The following is a 10,846-nucleotide window of genomic DNA, read 5'->3' on the forward strand; positions in this document are numbered from 1 at the left end:
TTGAATTTTCAATATGTCGAGTCTAAAGAAACGGTTTGAAGACGGAGAGTTCGAGCATTTTATCCTTGTTGGTGATTCGGGCTATACAAATACCACCTTTCTTGCAACACCATTTCTCAATTTCACAAACGCAGTAGAAAACTTGTATAACGAATCACAAATTCGAACTCGCAATTGTGTGGAACGTTCATTATGGCGTTTGGAAAAGGCGGTTTCCAGTTTTAGCAACTGGATTGAGGTGTAGGCTTAACACTGTTCAATCAGTAATAGTGGCTTGTGCCGTTTTCCATAAAATTGCCATCGACCAAAGCGAATCACAACCGCCACCGGAGATGTATGATTTTGCTAATATGCTGGCCGCTACAGATGTTCCTTCAGATACGCTTTTGGGATCAGCTTCCGCAACTACTCATAACGTTCGCGTTCGATTGGTGCGTTCATATTTTCAGCCAATGTTAGCTAGCTAAATATGATATTTTAAAACTTAATCTTCACATGAAAACTCAATAAAAAACACTGGTCGCTTCAACAAACTTCATTTAATAAATAAAATCTTATAATAAAATATTTTACATTTAATTTAATTTATATTCTTTTTTTGCAGCCGCGGTTAAGAGTGGTACGGGATTCAATCCAGACAGGAGGCCATACGGATTCGATTAATCTCATCGATTAACAGCTCGTTTGCTTTTCAAATTAAAAACTGACATAATTTGTATTGACTGTCACAAATATCCCAAGGATATTTTCAAAACTGAAAGTTGGCCAACTTTTGTTTTTCAAACTCGAGAGTTATGAAAAAAATAGTGAACAAAATAGATTCTTCTTTTGTTTTAACTCTCGAGTTAAAATCAACTCTCAAGTTACGACCTATGACGCAATTGCTAATTGCATTAAGGATCGCGGATTTTTCAGGGGTTTGTATTACAAGTGTACACGTTGTGTTGAAACGTGTGTCCAGAGCTCTTGCCGAACTTTGAGAGTTTGCTTCAAGTTAAGCAATAGCTGCTGATTTCAAACCATGATATTGAAAGCAACTTCCCTCAAGAAATTTGGAAGATTTGCTCAAAACAAGCGCGCTGATTCCCAGGTGAGTTTATTTTATATGCAGCTAAAGCAACATTTTCTGGTTTCATAAAGTGCAACTGTCTCACTTAATGACAGCGGGGACACTATACTGGCCGAGAAAGCGGCTGGCTCCTGCGTCCGGCACACACCAAGTTGATGATGAACTGAATGTCGACTTTGAAGCAACCTGCTGTGAGAACTCCTTCTAAATGACGGGATTCAGAAGTCGGAAGTAAGTCTTCTGAATATTGAAAATCTCATCATTTTAGTATGTACTAAATCTTAAAGTCTTCAGAAATGTTGGTAAACTTATAGACTGGAAAAGTAAAAGCTGAATTCCATGAAAACATAATGCCTATTGAATCATCAAAATTAATTGCATTGTTAACTCAACTGACTGCACTCTTATAGAAGACCGTCGACAAAGGAATGCCTCTACAAACTACTCTAACGATGTTTCAAGAATTAAGAATCTGCAACCTTCACCTGCCGAAAATTTAAAAAAAATAATACAATCAGAAATTGTGCATTTGTGACATGGTCCAATTGGGATTTTGGAATTTGTTTCGCATGTCACAAACGACTTGCCACAATTTTGTATTCAACGGATCGACTTACCAGCACTATTCCGGCAATGATATGATTCAAAACCAATCAATTTGCTACAATTGCATTGTGCGTTAATTGACTAGAAGGATCATAATGGCAAGTAACTTTAACATAAACCACATTTTTTGAAAGCATTAATTTTTTTTAGCAACAAATCAAATATATAGACTTTAGTATAATTTTTTTTAATCCAATGCTATTATGTATTTTCAATTATAAAAGAAAACTGAAAGTTGAAATGTATGTAACTTTTTAGCTTTCGAGTAATTGAAAAAAAACTACTTTTTTCCAAGAAAAATACTTTTTGGATTTTCCTAATTTGATCTGCTCAGGTCTATTATTAAATTAGTGGATTATCCTTTTTTATTTTTTGTTGCATTTAAGCAATTAATAATTATTATTAAGTAAGAATGCCAAGTTAAAATTTTCAACTGCCAAATTTATTTTTTCTCGAATTAAAGATTGCATTTTGCGTTGTACTATTTCAGCAGATTCCGAATGTACAACTGACGCAATCTGTTGATGTTTTCTTTAGCGAATTATTTTGAAGGAGACAGTAAAATTGATCCAAGGCTATATTTAAAACGGAAAGTTCGTAGTAAGCTTATTATAAACGATGTGTTATTTGAGGTGAGTTTTTAAACTAGAATAAATTGATCGAAGAGGAAATTTTAAAAATATGCCACAGGTTAGGATAGTACCTGTGGATGGTGCAAGTCGCCTTAAATTGGTAATTACCTACCATGGAAGTGATCGTTTTCCAACAAGTCAGAACAGAACAATGTTGAGAAGACCAAGACGACTACAAAACAAAAGGCATAAGAACTCGGGACGTAGAGTGAATGTCTTAGCATCGTTAGTTAAATTTTAAGAACTTGTTTAGCTTTAACATTATAAAATATGTGTATCTACATATAATATTGAACTAGACTTTGTATAAATTTGAAAACTCGTACGTTATAAATCATGAATGAAGATTATACTTCCAAAATACATGCGAACATTATGTGATATAAGTGTCAATTCTATTTAATTTGTTAGTTTTTCTTGTTTACGTCTATTAATTATTTCATATGGGAGTAAAATTTATAGAATTAATACAAAATATTGAATAAAGACAACCCTGAAGAACAGGAACACTTACGAAACGTTTTTTATTTGCATTCCATAAACAAAAAGACCAAAATAGTCAAACGAATTATCTTATATATAAATAAAATAATTGGTTAAATACACATAACAAAGATATAAATCCTCGGTAGACATCTTGGGTTGCCTACGAGCTTAACCGGAAATCAGATTCATAAACTCATTTAAGGATCAAAAACACTCTATATATACTAGGGTGTTTTTGATTATGACATTTCCCCTAAAAACTCAATAGTTGATTCTAAGTATGCGTCAAAACATGTCATTATTTTTCATTTAAGTTCACATCTATTAGTCCACATTACAAATACAACAAAGTAAACAAATGGGTTTTGGGGGGTGATACGTCTGAAAGATTTATATGCTCAGTGTTTTTGATTATTACCCTTGAGATCATCTACACAAATTGATCCTTAATAGAACTTCACAATCGATACGTTCTTCATAACGCATTCAATATTTTTTTTTTTCAATATCAATCTTTCAACCAAATTGCAAAAATATGTTCTAATGAAAATAGCACGACATTAATGGCGACATCGAGCTAAGCTTTCAAAAATGCTGAAATCCGTAAATGAAATTTAAGGCAGTCGTATCTATTTCCTAAATACCGAAAATCGAGCTCCAAATCTTTTAACGAATGCCAAATGAATACAAAGATTCGTTTATTTTGACTAAACTAATTTAAATTATTATATTTTCTTCAAACTGTTCATAATAAAACGTTTATTTATCGTTTTTTTGTTCGGCTCCCTCGAGCAGTAAACTTTTTATTCCAACTTTTTTGAGTTCTTCTATTAAGTCACCACTTTGATGCATTTGCAGTACAATATCACATCCTCCAATAAATTCTCCATTGATAAATATTTGAGGGATAGTTGGCCATTTGCTGTAGTCTTTAACTCCTTAAAAGATTAAATTAAACGACATGACTATCAGGTATATCACAAGACCTACCCTGTCTTAGTTCATCGCTTTGTAATACATCATGTGCATCATAGGAAACACCATGCATTCGCATAATTTGCACCACCGCATTACTAAATCCACACCGCGGTTGCTCCGGAGTACCTTTCATAAACACAACAACTTTATTTGTCCGTACCAGTTTGTCAAATGTATTTTTGTCAAATTTCAAATCTTTTCCAGAACTAAAAACTCTGCTCTGTTTGAAACTGCTTCTTATTAAATCGGTTTTAAAAATATGACGAAAATTCGATGCCAATGCCATTTCAATGGTATAAAATATTTACAAATTATAATGAGTTGTTTTATAACACGAGCTAATATACTATATGTATATTATATAGCTGACTATAGAAGATTTCAAAAATACTTAATTTAGAAAGATGGAAATCAAAAAGACTAAATATATTTATTTGTTTTTGATGAAAATCTTAAACTGACATTACGGTACGCTTACGAGCTACTTAGGACTGAGTGTGAGAATGAAAAAGTGTGGGTTAAAACTGAACATATTAGCGCATTTAGAACCCAGACCAATCAAACTTCTTTATTTTGAAAGTGTTATGGGCGCGTCCGAAAACAAAACAATCCTTACCAACAGAATCTCAAGTGCTGACATGGTCTTAAATTGAAAGATTTTAAAACTTTTTAATTTCAATCAAAATTAAAGTTGAGGCCAAATTTCCATTACGGCAGCACGAATTTCGACACGCATTTTTTATTCAATAGATATGTGCAAGTAATAATAACAATAGGAATTTTAGAGCGAGGAAACATTTATTTCTATTTTAAATTAATTTTCAAAGTTTATTTTTTCACATACAAAACACGACAAAATGGTTGATTTTGACATTTCTTCCCTGTTTTTTGTTGAGTTTGTACAAACTTGCTTTTTTTGTTGGGGATTTCTTTGATTTTAGTGCTTAAATGCATATATGCAAGTACATTGCATATAGCCAAATTCGCACCCACCCTAAATCCTATAGCGATCCCAAGCAGGGGAGTATCATGTTCCCTTACATACCAGGCTATTCGTAGGCTGTGCTATCAATTCAAAAAAACTTGTTTGAGGCTTAAAAATGAAATACAAAAAAGTAGGGTTAAGTCCGAAGAAGAAAATATCTTTTTCTATGACTTAAAGGTGTTTTCTCGCCTTAATATTTAAAACATGTTCTATTAAGACTCCTACATAAAAGTAAAAAATCAGAAGACAATTCGTGCTGCGGTAATGGAAAGTCACCCCAAAAGTTGTTAATGCATATTAAAATAAAAAAGGTGAACAAAAACATGCTAACTGATTTTATTAACTTTATTACCTTAAATATTAAGGAACCAAATTTGCATATTTCAGCTGTTGTTTGCGTATGTTTTATGAATTTTCTTTAATATTCGACGACAAAAATGACTTATATTTCCCTTTTTATGCTGTAATCTGTTGTTATATATTTATTAAAATAAAGATTTAATATGAAGGGTGAATAAATTTTAAGGGTGGGTGTTGAATGTGGTCCACACTTAAACACAATCACAGTTCGTGATTTTTTCGGTCGCTTTAATCGTCCAAATGTGCGTACAATCAGAAAAATTTTGCAAAATTTGAGCAAACATGATTTTTAGGAGAATTGAAAACACAGCTCGTACTGCAGAAAACAACACTGCAGTTCGGGATAGTGTAGCTAATTCAAAATTAAAGTCTCTTGACCATTTCAAGCATCGTTAATAGTCAGAATGGTGGGAAGATTTGTCAATAAGCAGAATTGCCGCTTTAAAGAGATTATCCAATAGTGGCTGTCGAGCAATGCAATGCCAAAAATTAATGTTTGGTGTGGTTTATTTGCTGGCAGCATTATCGGCCGTATTTTTTTAAAATGGAGGCAGTAGCTGTGAGTGGTGTTCACTATTCTGAGATAAAAAACAACTTTTACGGCCTGCATTCGAACAAAGGGATGTGGACGATATGTGGTTTCAACAGGACAGTACTACTTGTCACACAGCTAACGTTGGACTTCTTCGGGGTGATTTGAAAAAAAAATGCACGTCGATAACCCAACGACAATTCTAGAGCTAAAAGATGAGAAAATTCGGCACATTAACAGCCTAGAACCTTAAAATTTGGACGATCGGATGGAGGTAACTGATATTTTGTTCCAAACGTAACTGTACCATAGTAATGTTGTCATTATAAAACTAAATTACAATAGTTTCCTTAATAATTTGTGTTTCATTTAAAATGAACATCGGCTTTTAAAATCTAACAACCTTTTATTTTAAAATGTTCTTTCGTATTCGTTCACATTTCCTGCAGTTGGTCGCAAAAAGTACTTGTGTCACATGTTAATTAAATTACAGGTAAAATATAAATCTTACATTTTTTGGAATGAAAATATCATTTTTTTGTTGAATGTTAAGATATAAGTTTGGGGTTCCATTTTTACTTCTTACAATTATTGGAAACTAAAAAAAACTTTCAACTAACGCAAACAACTTGTTACGTATGATTCATATTATTTTGCAAAATTTGTTTAATTAAATACGTAATTACAAATTTATTTTGTTTTGTCCCTAATATTGGGCTTTATATGAAAATAAAAGGGTCAGACCATGTTCGCTCTCTTAAAGCTACATAAATGTATGAAAATGCGTTCAATAGATTTTATCTTATTCTTTTATATTTCCTTAAAAAGAGTCCATACCTGGAATGCCTACTGAAGATAGGGCAGATTAAGGTAGTATATAGAACGAGAGTAACATATGAACCCTGAAATTCCTTAGACCAACGTCTAAAAAATCCTACCATAGAATTGGCTTTACTAAAGATCGAATCAATATGCTCCATGATATCGTGATTAGACTTAAAAAGAACTTCCAAAATTTAAAACTATGAATGCGATGGGTAAAGTGCTGTGATATCAAACAAACCAGAAGTACGTTTTTAAAAGAAAGTCATTGCCTGGCATTAAATTAGGTTAAGGTTTAGTCCATTTTCTTTTTTGCACCAAATAACAAAACGCTCAGTGTCTTCTAGTTGTAACCTATCGTTTAAAGATTTTATGCTTTTTAAGATTTTCATATCATCTCCATAAATTAACCAATACCTTAACCAAATGGAAAATAACCTTCTTTCTGATGCAAGGAAATTTTTCAAGTTTATAAATGTCAAACGAAAATCTGATGGGTTTCCACCTTCAATGAGTTTCTCCAACATAATCTCCTCTGATCCAACAACCATATCAAATCTATTTGCTAATTACTTTAGCAAATCGTATACTGAACATCTGCATGATCCTGATCCTGATCCACACTACTTTAGTTATTTAGATGGTTGCACTCAAACCTCACTTTCATCGTTTACAATTACTGAAGAAATGGTACCAAAATCGTAAGCCTCAAAGAAAACTTTAGCCCTGGTCCTGATGGCGTCCCATCAGTTGTTCTAAAAAAATGTATGCATTCTCTGTCAAAGCCTCTAACTGCACTCTTTGAACTCTCGCTTTCCCAAGGTGTGTTTCCTCATATATGGAAAGATTCATTTATATTTCCCATTCATAAACAAGGCAATAAAACTGAAATTAACAATTATAGACCTATTGCTAAACTTTCATGCATTCCAAATCTTTTGTTTATGACTCCGTTTATTTCCATTGCAAGCCTTTATTCTCCCCCGCTCAACATGGTTTTCTTAAAGGTAGAAACCCTACGACTAACTTAATTGAATTTATATCCAAAGTTTTGTCAGAGCTTGAGAATGGCAAAGAAGTTGATGTCGTATTCACTGATTACAGCAAAGCCTTTGATAAAATATCCCATAACATAATTTATCTCAAACTAAGAGCTCTAGGCTTTCCATCTAGATATATTTATAAACTGGATAAGCTCCTATCTTGCGAATAGAACTTATAGAGTACTTTCCCGAAACTCAGTCTCCAGTCCTATACATGCAACTGGAGTCCCACAAGGTAGTCACCTTGGCCCCCTTCTCTTCGTCTTATCTGTTAACGATGTCTGTCTTAAATTAAAAACTCAGATATCCTAATGTTTGCGGATGATGAGAAAATTTTTAAGATTATCTCTACTCCATCTGATTCCTTACTTTTACAAAATGATCTTAATATCTTTTATGTTTGGCGCATGCATAATTTCCTAGAGTTAAATGTAGGTAAATGTAAACAAATGACCTTTTCGCTCAAACAAATCCCATCTCATAGAGTATACTACTTCCTTAATGACGCCGTCAACGTAGTCGATTCTATTAGAGATCTTGATATTATGTGTGACAAGCACCTGAATTTCCATTCACATTTTGACCAAATTATTGATAAAGCTAATAGATCTCTCGGTTTTATTAAGAGATTGCCAAAAGAATTTTCTAACCCCTATGTAACTAAAGCGCTTTACATTTCCCTTGTCCGTCCTCATCTTGAATATGCATGCCAAGTATGGTCTCCCTTTTATGAAAACCATTCGCTAAGACGTTTCGTTCGATTTGCCTTTCGTGGCCTCCCCTGGGATAATACATTTAACTTGCCTCCTTATGCCGATCGACTAAAACTGATAGGTTTGCAGCCCTTATATAATAGACGCAAAAACGCTGATATATTATTTGCTCACCAATTGTTAATGGGCAATATAGATTCCCCGGCACTCCTGAGTGATATTCATCTTAGCACCAACCCTCGAAATCTGCGATCTGTTTCCCTTTTCTATATCCCTCATCACCGCACTAATTAGGGGCACTTTGAACCAATGTCCAGAATTCTTCGTCACTGCAACGCTGCTATGGAAGTTTTCGATTTCAACATTTCCAAATCCCATCTGAAAGATACCCTTTACTTTTTCCCTTTTTGAGTCCGAATTTCCCGTCCCTTGTAATTTTAAGTCAAATAAAATCAAAATTGTTAGTTCTTGTACATTAAAGAGCTTTTATGTGGGCCTTAGGGCCCACATGAATTAATGTTGAAAACTGATAACAAAAACTGCAAAAAAAAAAAAAAAATGTTAAGCTAGTGTTAAGTTAAGTTATGATAGCTTGTATAAAATAAAATAAATAAATAAAAAATAAAAATGAAAATAAAAGAGAAGACAAGCTTTTTATAAGTTTTTCCCAAGCCCTGTTACTCTTGTTTCGTGCCATTTTAAGCTTTTTCGTATATCCATATTTTCGAATATTTTTGATCATAGATGATCGAAAAATTAGCTTTCCGAAAGTCAATAGAATATAAACAGTCATGTGAATTACTTCTTTTTAGTAATCATCCATCCAATTCAAGTAAAACGTCAAAGGAGTGACTGTATTTATCCATATTCGATATAGCAGAGTTTGATTGAACTGCTGCCATCAGATGAAAAATCTTAATCGTGTTGCCAATTTAAAGAATTTTGAATACAGCTTACTAGCAGTCCTTGGAGATAATAAGGTCTAATAATAGAGCTCCAGTTGAGAAGAATGATGCTTCTTAGTAAGATTCGTGTTGTGATGTGAAAGAGTTAATGTATTGCAAGTTAAAGTCAAAAGAAGAATATTGTGCATGATTTAACAGAGTTCAACAAAAGTTGAGACTGGGCTTTTAGGAGGAATGTAGACATTTAAAGCAAATAAATCTATTGACTGCAGCGATATTTGAAAAATTTCAATTGTTTGGTTAAATGGAAATGTTGTTGAAGTCCTACACAAATTATTAACTATAGCTCCTCAGACTCCACCACCTACTGAAAATGCTTTATCCACTTGTTGATCTTTATGAAAATTAAAACTCTTGATCAAAAAGTTTCATGGCTAGGATAGTGGCGTTCAACCATGTTTCAGTGAAAGCGAATAGATCGTAAGGAAAAGCCTGATAATTGCTTAAAACCTTACTTGTTTTACTGGGGATTCCTATTACATTTTGGTAGTAGAGGGGAACCGAGAGAAGTTTTTTAAATTTGTGATGTTATGTTTTTTTACTGGATTCTGCCTTGATGGAATCGTAAATTCTTTAATCAAAGTGTTAAGTAGTATTCACATGAGCGCTTTTGAAGAAACATTTTCACACAAATTCTATACAAAACGATAGCAATATAGTTTCTATTTGATTTACGATACATACTTTTACTTTTCAATATCATATATAAATAAATTTAAGAAACCAAATTTATTCGTCGCGAATTGAAGTTGATACGAACTGTCAAACTTTACTCACGTTCCACTTCATCCACAGTTGAACCGAATAAAATAATCGCGCGTACTTAACCTGAAAAAATCATTTTTGTTTTGGTTTTGGTGGTGAATGATGTTTGGCTGTGGCTCCTTGTCAAACTTCATTCGCGGCAAATTAAAAACTCTCATGTGAAAGAAATGTCGAAATCGACGAATATTCGTTCATTCGTTGGTCGTTGGTCGTGCTCATGTGAATAGTGCTTTAAAGCATCTAGCACATGAGCTACGAACTACAAACTGCGAACTGTGGATGTTGGCATATTAGGACTTTTCTTTCACATGGGCTTTATTTCTATTCGCAGACAGCGACCATTTGAATTACCTTTTTCTCCATATTTCCTCAGCCATGATCTTCCACACAAAAACAAAACAAGAGTGGTATAATTTTGAGGTTATGTTGAGCGCGAACAATTTATTCGTTGCAGTATGGATGGTATGTAGAAAACGAATAGAGTTTGACAGTTCGTAGCAACCTCAGTGCAATTCGTTATTACCAAATTATTTAAAAAAAAAAAAAAAACATTTTCTTATTTTAGAGAACAAAATACAAGTTTTATTATCCTAACATTAGTGCCAATTAGTTTCTTATAATTAAAATGTGATTTTTTTTTAAATTGACTTTTTGAAAAGCGTAAAATCACGTTTGTTTGTCCATTTGTTGTTCGCTCTCATGTGCAAGGCCCTTTAGGGCCAGTTGCTATTGCATTTGTGAAGTGCGGATATTTTGAAAGATTAAACGAAACTGTTTGGTTTATTTATTTTGGTACATTTTACAGACGAAAAATTAGGTATTTAGTTTATGGCAAGAAGATGTTGCAAGAAATCATCAGCTATAATTTCTGGTAGTTTTTTTTTTTTATA

The 10,846-nt window shown here is 33.1% G+C and overlaps 1 protein-coding gene across 1 annotated transcript; it reads right to left on the bottom strand.

The window, feature by feature from the left end:
• Window positions 1–3,490: 3,490 nt before the first annotated feature.
• On the bottom strand, window positions 3,491–4,200 carry LOC129947706 (glutaredoxin-related protein 5, mitochondrial). The gene is made up of 2 exons (XM_056058366.1): window positions 3,784–4,200; window positions 3,491–3,731 (listed from the first exon to the last, which is right to left on the bottom strand). Exons 1-2 carry the CDS (start codon window positions 4,055–4,057, stop codon window positions 3,553–3,555), a joined length of 453 nt encoding a protein of 150 aa, XP_055914341.1. The 5' UTR covers window positions 4,058–4,200; the 3' UTR covers window positions 3,491–3,552.
• Between the last annotated feature and the right edge of the window lie 6,646 nt (window positions 4,201–10,846).

The sequence above is a fragment of the Eupeodes corollae genome, chromosome 2 (genome assembly GCF_945859685.1).
Source record: "Eupeodes corollae chromosome 2, idEupCoro1.1, whole genome shotgun sequence".
Taxonomy (NCBI): domain Eukaryota; kingdom Metazoa; phylum Arthropoda; class Insecta; order Diptera; family Syrphidae; genus Eupeodes; species Eupeodes corollae.

Excerpts from the sequence above, each read along its gene's own strand:
- LOC129947706 (XM_056058366.1), bottom strand. The coding sequence starts at position 4,057 with ATGGCATTGGCATCGAATTTTCGTCATATTTTTAAAACCGATTTAATA. Across the intron at positions 3,732-3,783 it reads AAGCGATGAACTAAGACAGG|GAGTTAAAGACTACAGCAAA; the intron begins GTAGGTCTTGTG and ends TAATCTTTTAAG.